The following is a 12,352-nucleotide window of genomic DNA, read 5'->3' on the forward strand; positions in this document are numbered from 1 at the left end:
AGGTCACGATTGTTGAGGGTTATTATTTTTCTTTTTTTCCATTTTATAACGGTTTGAAAGAACCATGGAAATAGAGCTCAAATGTTTTCAAACAGGAGCAATGTGGGAATTGGGATATAAGGCATTAACGGCTCTGGGTAGAGACTCAGAGCCAAGATTAGCCGAAGGTCAGTGTGTGTGTGTGTGTGTGTGTTTACTGCTGTTGTCAAGGAGGCAAAGTGAAAAATGCCAGGGTTTAGCTTTCCCATTCATTGTGAAAGATCCACACGTGTTTACCATTACTTCTGACCACAGAACTCACGATAAAAACCCTTGACTCAAAGGCAAAACAAGCTGAAAACCTTTTTTTGAGTATATCTTTCCAAAAGCAGGGTTATTGGTAAAGAGATTTGTTTGTTGCTTATTTTTGAGACAAGATTGCTCTAATATTGCCCAGGCTGAATCAAATCATGAGCTCAAGTGAGTTTATTGCTAGTCTCCTAAAAATCTGGAAATACAGAAATTCACTGCTGCCTGACTTGGTAAACAGATTTTTAAAAGTAGCATTATTCAGTGAGAGCTTGTTTTGAACAAAGATACAACTGAGACTTTGCCAAAATAAAAAATCAGCCATGGCATCATGATCAAAACTCTGAACTTTGTTCTATACTAAGGCAGTATTCATTTCTAATCTTCACTGCTAAAAATATCTTAGAGTATCACAAAGAAGTCTAAAATGTCAAAGTGGGCAAAATACAAACACACATTTAAGTGTGTAGTATGCATAAATCTGAGGAGAAATTCAGTGAGTTGCTGAACAACTATCTTTGGATGTGAACACAACCAGTGGCTATTCCTTTGCTTTTTCTTAAAGCTCTATCTAAGCCAAACTATTTCACAGCGCACAATAACCATAAAACAATGACAGGATTTCATCTCTCTCATCGTTTCCAGTCACTTGCTTGAAGAGCTGGTGAATGAGGGACGTGTACTCTCATCATAATAAGGATCCTTTAAGGACAGAGGAGCACGTGTGTTCTTACTTCTCTCTGCTTCATGTTATATTTGCCACAGCTTTGCAGGAAGTGGCACCATGAAAACAATTCCATCGCCACCTGAGAGGAAGGGCTCTCCCAGAAGGGGTGATACACATGCTAGTTTTGCTGATTTGGATCATTGCTGACCACAATTCATAAAATCAATTTCATTGCAAGCATCATGAATAAACAAGACTCAAGATAGACACAAAAGAGTAATCATGCAATAATTTAAAAGGTGTCAAAACAATGTTCAAACATGAAAACCTAAATATGATGTCTGAGCTATAGCTTTGAAGAAGTATCAGGGAAAGCGAATGTGGCCTATAACTTATTATAGGGCCGGCTGTGTCACCTTCAGCTTCGCTGTGAAGGACTCAGTAGATCAGTAGCTCTCCTTGACCTTTGACCTATTTACTTTGTAAATCTGTTTCTTCTCTTTTAATAGACATGGTCCACACAAGTCCCCTCAGGTCCCCTTTGCCACCATCTCTGCAATTTCTCCAACTGTAATCTCCTTCGATGACATCTTTCACCCCCTGCTTTTGAAACAATGGTAGTGGCCTGGGGAGAAGACTCGGTGGTTAAAACACTTGGATGAAGACTGGATTTTGGAAACCTAGAAACCCACATTGAGAAAGCCAGATGGGCACTGTGGCCCACGTGTATTTCTAGCCTCTGAAGGGAGAGACGGGATCCCCAGAGCAAGTTGGCTAGCAAAAGCAGATATATCAATGAGCTCTAGATTTGATTGAGAGACCCTATATCAGTGAGTAAGAGAAATGCAGGATTATTCGCAACATCAGCCTCATAGGCCTCCAGGTCTATCCATATGGAGAGTCAGGCCTTCACATACATACACATAAATTCCGCCATCTGCGGTTTACTGTATCATCCTTTTGCCTCGGACCCTTACCTAACTTTGACAGGCACACTGCTTCCGGTCATTGCACAGGATCTTGAATTTGCATGCTCAAACTGGACAGAAGTACAGTCTCCATTAAGGTTCCCTGTCTATAGTAATTGGTGGCAACAGCACCGGATGTTCTACTGTGGGGATGCTAGACTAAGACCCTCTCTTCATGGCATAGACCCATAGGCATATAATCTGACATCATGTCTGCCTATCCCAGCTTCCACATATCTCCTAAATTGCTGCTGCCTCAGCTTCTGTTCTGGTTCTTTCTCCCTGTTCTATTATGATAGTGCCCCAGCAGTGATGTGGGCTTCCCCTCTGTAGGCTGTAAATATGCTTTATTACCATTGGTTAATAAAGAAGCTGCTTCAGCCAATGGCTTAGCAGAGTAAAGCCAGGCAGGAAATCCAAACAGAGATATAGAAAGAGAGTAAGTGAGTCAAGAAGACACCATGAAACTGCCCGAAGGAGACAGATGTCAGAACTTTGCCTGGTAAGCCACATCCTTGTGGCGATACACAGAAGAATAGAAATGGGTTAATTTAAGGTGCAAGAGTTAGTCAATAAGAAGCCTGAGCTAATAGGTCAAACAGCATAATAATTAATACAGTTTCTATGTGATAGGGTCTGGGCGGCCAGGAATGAACAAGAAGCCTGTTTACACAGCAGTTACTCCATCTCTGTCTCTTGTATGCATCTCTGTATCCTCTTACCTATATTACTGCTTTAATTTTAGGTTTTATTTTTTTATGTATGTGTATTTTGCCTACAGATATGTCTGTGTACCATGTATGTGCCGGACAGCTACAGAGGCCAGATTACAGTTACAGATCGTGGCGAGCAGTCATACGGGTGCGGGGAACTGCACCCAGGTGCTCTGGGAAAGCAACTAGTGCTCTTAATTGCTGAGACATTTCTTCATAGGCACCTTCAGGCTATTGTCTCAGTGCTTGTGAAAGCCCCACTCCCTATATTATTATTGCAAAATGTACATCAGTGAAGTCACTACATTTCTTTATACACCTGCAGTCCTACCGCACAAAATAAAAGGTCATCTCTGGCGATTAGGGATGTATTACAGCAGAGCACAGTGTGTTTGTCTAGCATGTTCAAAGCCTTGAGATCCACCCCAGCAACAGAAAAATAATGCATCTATGATCTTTCCCTGGAGGCAAGAAACCTTATAAGTTTTTGCGCTTGTCTTTTATCAGTTGCATAGCCAATACTACCTTAATTTCTATCACATTTTTATTGACTCTCTTTGGAACCTTTCAAGATATTTTCAAATTTTTCATCCATGGCATTTAATACCAAGACATTCTAAATATCTTCTGTGTACTGCATGTGCTGTTGTGTACACACACACACACACACACACACACACGCACACACACACACACACATCATTTTTTCAAGACAGGGTTTCCCTGTAGCTTTAGAGCCTGTCCTGAAACTCGCTGGGTAGACCATGCTGACTTTGAACTCACAGAGATCTGTCCATCTCTGCCTCCCAAGTGCTTTGATTAAAGGTGTGTGCTACCACCATCCTGCAATATATTTCAAAGAATAAGACTTTTTTGTTCTTTTTAAAACAGGGATCATAGATTTTGTGTGCTACCCCTCTGCATCGACCTGCAGAGCACAGCTAATTCACTCTAAGAAACTGACCCCCAGCATCCATGTTTGTAAGAAAAATAATAACGGAATCACAACAGCTAAAACTTGAGTGCTCCCAGAGACCCAAGCTCATAGTTCTAAGTCACAAAACAAATAAAAATGTCCAATTAGAAGGAATTCCCCTGAAAGACCCACAGTCGTCCATGACCAAGAGTGGGAATGAGGGCTGCAAAGAAGCATGGCCTACCCCGTGGGGCTTCCTGGCTAGATTTCCCAAAGTGACTTTTGAGAAGCCCTTGGCCCGGGGCTGAAAGTCCAGTTACCCAGCGAGGTACTGTCTTTCAAACCCAGTCACTCTCAGAGGGTCCTGAAAATGTTTTAAAATGTACTCTCAGAGTTCTCCTAGAGTTTCTGAAAACTCTAGGGCCCCAGAAACCTCATTAACAACTAAAAAGAAGACAGAATGGAGTGGCCCCCATCTGAGAGGATGATGTCATCTGTCTCCCCACAGAAAAGACCACGCTTCCCTTTGTGGAAGTCCATGGTGACATCACCTCCTGCTCACAGGCTCTTCCTCTGCTGGTTCCCTAGCTGAAGTGCCTGCTGCCTTTGCAAATGTCATTCACAGAGCTCCTTGACCTTGTTTGTGTGCTGGGCTCCACTGCCAAGGGAGGGGAGGCCTCCGGAGCACAGGGAAGAGATGAGGGGCGGGTGTGTGCAGATGGCTGGGAGCTCCTATTCATACAACTTATGGAAAGTTCTATACACCCTTCAGCAGCCCAGACCGAGGCTCCCAGGGTGGAATTCAGTTTCTGAACAATGCTGTCAATGCTGAATTCTGTGAACCGATTAGCCAGGCAGGGCGGCGGCAGCCATTTCTATCTTTTTAGGGTGGGATTTTCTTTGAAGATCTGCATAAAGGCACTGCAGTGTGGGCTTTCTCTTGCCTCGACAGAGCCACTTTCAAAATGCACCCACAGAGAAGGCCCGCTTGTAGATCCATTTTCTTAAAGTAAATAGAAGATTTGTGCTGTTGACCAAAAAAGGCACACTGGGTAAACGGATTTATTTATTACTGAGCAAAATGAATGAAGTGTGTAGGGGTTCCTGAGCCACAGTGCTGGGGAAATGATGTCACTGTCAATTCCGGGCTCTGCAAGCATTTGCTGAGCTCTTATAGCAGCGTCTGGAAAAGAGCCAGTGGGGAAAGGCCTTCGTGTGATTTGGTTCTGATGAAAAGAGGAGAGAGCTTTAACTTCACCCATCCTGGCCAGGTGAGGAAAAGATGCTCAGGGCCAGGTCAGGCTAGGGATCTTGAAGCCTCCACTGACTCTGAGCACAGGCCCAGAGGGACAATGCAGAGACTTTGCCTTTGGTTTTTGTCTGCTGATTGTGCTTTTTGTGCACACTTGCATTTGCGAAGACAGAGAGTCAAATGCTGCAGAGTGAATTTCAGTCAAGGATGGGCAGTGCCCACCTGGGTTGCCCCACAGATTGTGCCACCAGGTGACCAAGATGGTCATCATGATAAGATGGGCTAACACTGTAGTGCTTGAAACAGGCCCCTGTTGTGTCGTGGTGCATGACTATGCTTAGTTTATATTTTGTTTTGTACCCTTATTTTAAGTCAACTTGTCATGCTTCGCCATCCGTGAGGATCCTACTCCAGACCTATTTTAATTAAGAGTAAAGGATTTGCATGTTGGAAGACACCGTAGCCTCTACAGTTTGAGTTTGTGCCTTATGGGGCCAGCTTGTGGTAGCCACTGCTTAAGTTTCTAGCCCTCTCTAGTGCTTCACCCTTTGACCCCGAATCTAAGCACGTGTGATTTGTTAATGCCATCTGCTCTTCCTGCACCCTTAAATCACTGGGTCACTCCTTTCTTTTCCCTGATTTGGCCAGATACCACCTGCTTATTTTTCAGGTTTTAGTTCAGAGGTTGCAATTTCATAGAAGACTTTCCTGTCTGCCTGCATGCCTGACCCAATACCATCGCATCTTATTATTCTGTGTGATCCCTCAGCCCTTATCAGATTTGATTGTGCATATTCGTTTGCATGTTTAATGTCTTTCCTTTATTGTAATGACTATGGGAATTGAACCGTTTCTGTGTGTGCACATAGATCTCTGTCCCTAGTCATAGCATGGTATCTGGTACAAAAGCATTCCCCCAATACCCATAGCTTTAATAAACAGAAGAATAATAGTTTATAACTTTTGTCTTCAGGTTTTCTCTAAGGAATAATCAGGTTGCCACTCCCAGGGAAGGCCTTCTGCCTGCCTTACTCTGCTGATGCCTCTTCTCAAGCCATGGCAAGTTATATGGTCCAAACATAGAACATAATATATACAAGCATGTCATGATAACATATGACATCAATTAATTTTGTATCGATTTTAACTGTTGACAATCTCCTTCCAGAAGATTATTGCCAAGTACCATTTATATATAGTAGGCAGTACAGAGTTAATATTTTTTACAGTTTTGGTCCTAACTACTAACATACTGTTGCATAACTCTGGCTCTGAGTTTAGCAAATTTTCAGCAAATGGGGAAAAATTTTGCAATAGTAAACAGGAAAAGAGAATAGACAGAGGATGTCTTTGACTCTCTTAAAAGAAGACAGATTCCAAATGGAAATGAAAGAAAAATCTTGGCTCAAAAAAACCATAGTACTTTCAGCAGAGAACTTGGCATGTTGGCTAGGAGAACCCAGTGATACAGTAAGCTGGGTGCAGCCAGTAATGACGACCCCATCAAACTCTTTAGTGAGGCCTCTGGCCAGTGTGTCTAGAGCCTGGAGGGGAGGGTAAGCAGGCTCCTGAATAAGGAGATCAGTTAGCAAAAGCACTGCCCTTCTCTCTTCGTCCTGAGTGCAAGGCTGCATCACTCAGGAAGAGATCGAAAGGCAGCAAGAGTCAAACACTGACCAGTTGAATCCTATCTCTCAGGACGTGGAACTCAGACAGGAGTTTACACTCCCAGGCAAGTCCTGTGTTTACCTAGGATTGAGGACCACATTCCCAAGTCACTTCCTGAACTGTACTCTGATGTGCCCAGGGGAGCATTCTGCCCTTTAGATCTTTGAAGCAGAAAGTCGTCTCCTTCAGGACTCTTGCTACCATCCTGGTGCTGTTTGGACCTGGTTATGACACTTTGTGGCTTGAGCATCTTAGAAGGATTTTCCAGATTCTGGGGAGACTGTCTTTCTACCATTTCATTTCACCAAGCTCAATGCCAGTTTTGCCTTGTTCCTAAAACTGAGTTACACTAAATAGTAACATTACCCTCTGTAGAGAGGGTGTTAGAAAACTCCAGTTGGTCTGCCTATTCCTCTATATTTACAAGATCCCCAGTGCAGGCTGAGGCTATAGGTCATCAGGAGAGTACTTGCCTAGCACATTTGAGGCCCTGGTGTTGATCTCACAGCATTGTAAAGCTAGATACAACCACAAGGAAACCCTTGATTATTTTGTGGATATACATACCTGATATACCCTGCTCTCAAGATTACCCCAGAACAAGACAATCTGAGAAATTTTCAAGACTTTCATGCCTGGTTTGTTTTCTCAGTCCATCTCTAGATTACTTAGAATTACAATACTGTTGAACAGCAGAACACTGGAGACAAACGATACTGAGGAGAGAAATCAGCTAAATCCTTTTATTAAGTCAATCAATTTATAGGGGGTTCATTGGGATATAATTTCATCATGAGTGGAAAGGGTCTCATCCTGATACTTAAGGGTTCTACAATTGGGGACATCTGGATGGCAGCTCTGAGATTTATATGAGTGGGCTGTGATACCAATAAATCTCAAGTCTCAAATGCTCAGGTACTTGCTAAAGTACCTCTGATTCATACTCTCTCTCTTTCCTCTTCCTCTCTGTGTGTGTCTCTCTGTTTCTGTGTGCATTTACATGCGCATGCTCATGCCAGGGATGGATACTGTGTGCCCGTGCAGGGAGAGGTCCGAGTACAATGGAGAGCGCTAGCCCTCAGGGACTTCCCACCTTTTGTTTGAGGCAAGGTCTCTCATTGAGCCAGAACTCTGCTGAGTAGGCTAAACCAGCTGGTCAATGAGCTCCAAGGTTCTACTCATCCTCACCTCCCATCTTTCCATCACTGGGATTATAAGAGCTTGCTATTCACCTCCCATCTTTCCATCACTGGGATTATAAGAGCTTGCTATTGTGCTTTGCTTGGGTTCAGGGATCTAACTAGATTTAACTTGTGAGACAAGCTCCTTACCAACTGAGACAATGCACCAGCCCTTTCCACCGATTTTAACAGGATTACAGTTTAGGCATCCGCTAGATTTGTGGTGTAACATTGCAATTCTACCTCTTATGGATTTACTGAAATTCACCGTGAGTCCTAATCTGTGGTTGGATAGTTGAGAACTACTGTATGACGCTCTTTTGAGGTTGGACTATCCTAGCACAGTCTCTCTTAAACCTTAATCACCAGGAAGATTAACTAAGATACTCTTCTGGATCTACTTTCAAGTTTCTGATCCAGTAAGTCTAGTATAGGAAGGCTCAGAATTTGTATTTCTGAAAAGTTCCTTGTGCTACTACTCTTACTGGGGGCCACCTTTTGAAAGTCATTGGTCTGGGATCATCCCCCTGTAGACTGACACACAGGAGATCAATTTTGAAGTCTCCCGTCTCGTGTTAATAATGACTTTTAGAGAAGTAATTATCTCCACCTGCTTCCTCGACTACTTGTTTGCAGTTGGGTTTCAATGTGTCCCCACTCCATTTCGTAGACACAAGACATAAGCCTGGACTCTTGTATCCAGCTCAAATTACCGGCTGTTCCTCTCATCCCAGCCCTTTCTTTCCCCTTTCGCTGACCTTTCTGACTCCTATTTTTTATATTGTCCTGATCATTCTCTTTCTGACAATGAGCCTCACGTCTCTTTCTGGGCTCCTGCACCCTAAAGACTCCCACGCCACTCTGTAATATTTCTGTTCGAGGGCAGAAAATCACACCACCTGCTTAAGCAGTTATCCAAATTGCTTCTACTTTAACCATTTCTTCTCAGAGCACTAGCAAAATTTAACTCCCAAAATTCCACAGATGTCTCAGTCAGTTATCTTAAGCATAGCTCTAGTTACTACTTTGCATTTATTATTTATTGATGCTACTGTATTCATGGATAAAATTGACTAAATAAAAATTATTAATACAACCAGAATTAACACAGGACTTACCATGAATGAACCACTGCATCTGAAATCCTCTCTCGTCTGTATCCAGCCCATCTGTGTAGAACAGTACATGAAGCTTGGAGCCTGTGGTGGCCCCTGGTGGGGGAATATCTGCTCCACAGTAGCGTCCTATCCTTTGGGGTCCATCATAAAGCTGAAATTAAAGAGAAATTTCACAAAGTAAAAACACTGCACATATTTTTTGTTGTTCTCTTTGTTTCTTTGTTTGCTTTCAAGGAGGGCTAGCTTAGCTACATAGATGCACACTGGCTCAAAAGTTGAACGTGTGTCTACTCTCATGGGATATTATAAGATTTAAAATTAATTGCATATAGACTGTTTCAGAGAAGGATTAGATTACTAAACCCAGTAGATGTGAAAATTAGACTACAAATTTTGGTTTTATTTTAACCTGCCAACTCCAAATTAAAATCCAGAATAGGGAACTAGGCTGACCTTGAACTAGTTACCTAGCCAAACATTCTCACTGTCCTGACAATATCTCTCTATGTCTGGGAGGGCAGGTGTGTAGAACCAAACTAGATTTCTGTTGTGCTGGAATCAAACCTAGGGCTTTGTGCAAGCCAGGCAAGCTCTCCACCAACTGGGCTCCACTCCAGCATAACGTGAGCACTTTCAGCAGCAACAAAGCATGCCAGTGATGCAGTTTTCATTGCAATCTTGTCATGTGTTGAAAATGACTTCAGATTTTTGTCAGTATATAAATCTGATACTTTAAAGACTTCTGATAAAATTTCTAATAAAGATTCCGAAAAGTACACTTTTTGTTGTTTTGTAATATTGTGAAATTCCTTAGCAGAAAGTTTGTACCAAACCAAAATCATACTAGCACTTTATAAAGACATTTCTTTCCATGAAAGTTCGTTAAACTTGGCTATTATCATCATTTTTATTTATTTTTGCTTTTCTAAATATTCTACCTTTTTTCTTAAAAAAATAACTTTTTCATACAATATATTCTCATCACTGCTTTCTCTCGTCATCCCCTCCCTTATCTTCCCCACCTTCCCCTTCCCACCCATCCAACTCCAAGCTTTCTCTCTCTTTCTCTTTAGAAAACAGAAAGGCCAACTTTAAACTAGTGAACCAGAGTAAAACAAACAAATGGGGAGAATGGAAAGTGCACAAAAAACACAAACACACACAGAATACATGCACACACACAAAACCCACAAGAACACAGAACTGGAAATACTAATGCTAAGAATGAAAAATTGTCCTTTTGCAATTATTGTCATTTGTGTTGGGCTGAGTACTACAGACTAGAGCCTTATAGGTTTTCTCGCTGCATGTCTAATGGGCATTAGCATTTCTTCCCTGGGAGATTTTCTGCTGGGGTCATTGCCCGTTATTCCATGGACATATTTCAACAGCTTTCTTGGTGTCTCATTTTAAAAACATAATAGAGAGATAGTTAAACTAATATCCAAATTAAAATTAAAAACCCATTTTTCTCCTTTCACATAGGAAAAAGAATGCCGTCCTCAAAACATGGCCTCCTCATGTGGAAGCCATTAGATTCCTTCTTCATCCCTTTGAAGTCCACGTTAATCACTTTGTTCCAGTTACCCTTTGAATGATACAAAAATGGAACATATCTGAAAATATGCACATGGACTTACATGATTATTCTTTTTTGGGGGAGGGGGAGTTTCTCTATTTAGCCCTGTCCAGGAACTCAGGCTGGCCTTGCACTCACCTGCATCCGGAGTCCTGGGATTAAAGGCTGCTGTGGTGTCTGGTCTCTGATTGTTCTTATTCTCCCCTCAGGCTATTTTTCCCTGTGGGGACTGACCTCTCTCACATGCTGGCAAGCACTCTACCACTGAGCTATATCTTCAGCCTTCCCTGGTTACTTCTTTTTAGTTGATGTGCATTTGGTGTGCCTTCGAGTGCATGCATAATATGGACTCAAAGCCTTTCAAACTGGTGAAGTTACTTTTACTAACTAAATGTGATATGTGTCTTTTAACCACATTGACTCAGCCATGAAAACCTTATAGAAAAATTTTACAAAGTACTTTGATGGAACCTTTACAATTTCAATAATTAGATATGAATCTTTTCCACCTCTGAATAAACCATCCTCCTTTGGGTTTTTGTTTTAGGTTGTTTATAGACAAGGTCTCACTGTGCAACCCAGGAAGGCTTGAAATTCACTATGTAACCTAGGATGGCTTAAACTTGCAGCAATGCACCTGCCTCAGGTTCTCATATGGAAGGTTTACAGGGGTGAGGCACCATGCCAAGTAAAACCTTAGCTCTTCGCTTCTCTTTCTACACAGTCAGCTACATCTCCTCCCTTTCTAGCAATCGGCACAGCATCCTCTTACCCCTACTGACTGTGAGTTTCCTTAGGGAACAGGCCATCCCTCATTTCCTTCCCCTGTTGTTAAATGCACAGCATTATGAGAGCCCCATTCCAGTACAGATCCAGTGAATGGACACTTTGATTTTTGCCACCAGTGTATTTACTTTAAAGACTGAATCTGTACTACTACTTCTGTGTAGTTAGATAAGAATATACCCAAGAGATGCCCTATCATATGACAAGAGCATTTGTTCAACTATGTTCATAGCAGTATTATTTGTAATAGCCAGAACCTGAAAACAACCTAGATGCCCTTCAATGGAAGAATGGATGAAGAAAGTGTGGAATATCTACACATTAGAGTACTACGCTGCGGTAAAAAAAACAATGACTTCTCAAATTTTGCATGCAAATGGATGGAAATAGAAAACACTATCCTGAGTGAGGTAACCCAGAACCAAAAAGATGAATATGGGATGTACTCACTCATAATTGGTTTCTAGCCATATACAAGGGTCACGGAGTCTACAATCGGTGATCCCAAAGAAGCTAAGTAAGAAGGTGAACCAAAGGAAAAACATATAGTTGTCCTCTTGGCTATGGGAAGTAGACAAAATTGCCGGGGAGAAAAATTGAGATCTTGGGGGTGGGGTGGGATGGGGGTAAGGGGAGATGGGGAGAGAAAAAGGAGAAGGGGAGAATGGGGGGAACTTGGGGAAAAAGGAGGATTGGGATAAAGGAAGGTTGGATAGGGGAGCACAGAAGCACAATTCTTAGTTAAGGGAGCCACCTTAGGGTTGGCAAGAGACTTGAACCTAGAGTGGCTCCCAGGTGCCCAAGCCGAGGTCCCCAGTTAGTTCCTTGGGCAGCTGAGGATAGGGAACCTGAAATGACTCTATCCTATAGCAATACTGACGAATATCTTGCATATCATCATAGAACCTTCATCTGGTGATGGATGGAGATAGAGATAGAGACCCACACTGGAGCACTGGACTGAGCTCCCAAGGTCCCAATGAGGAGCAGAAGGAGGGAGAACATGAGCAAAGAAGTCAGGACCACGAGGGGTGCACCCACCCACTGAGACAGTGGAGCTGATCTATTGGGAACTCACCAAGGCCAGCTGGACTGTGACTGAAAAAGCATGGGATAAAACTGAACTCTCTGAGCATGGCAAACAATGAGGGCTGATGAGAAGCCAAGGACAATGGCACGGGTTTTTGAACCTACATAATGTGCTGGCTTTGTGGGA

At 42.5% G+C, this 12,352-nt stretch overlaps 1 protein-coding gene across 2 annotated transcripts in view; it reads right to left on the reverse strand.

The window, feature by feature from the left end:
• The window catches only part of Cubn (cubilin), a 203,737-nt gene that overhangs the window by 119,730 nt on the left and 71,655 nt on the right, over positions 1-12,352 (reverse strand). For both annotated transcript variants that reach the window (XM_041630831.1, XM_041630830.1), the window contains exon 28: positions 8,772-8,922. In XM_041630831.1, coding sequence (XP_041486765.1) covers positions 8,772-8,922 — 151 coding nt within the window. The remainder of the gene's footprint in view (positions 1-8,771; positions 8,923-12,352) is intronic.

Source organism: Microtus oregoni, unplaced genomic scaffold (assembly GCF_018167655.1).
Source record: "Microtus oregoni isolate MIOR12 unplaced genomic scaffold, Mior012 000035F_ref0000213, whole genome shotgun sequence".
NCBI classification, from domain to species: domain Eukaryota; kingdom Metazoa; phylum Chordata; class Mammalia; order Rodentia; family Cricetidae; genus Microtus; species Microtus oregoni.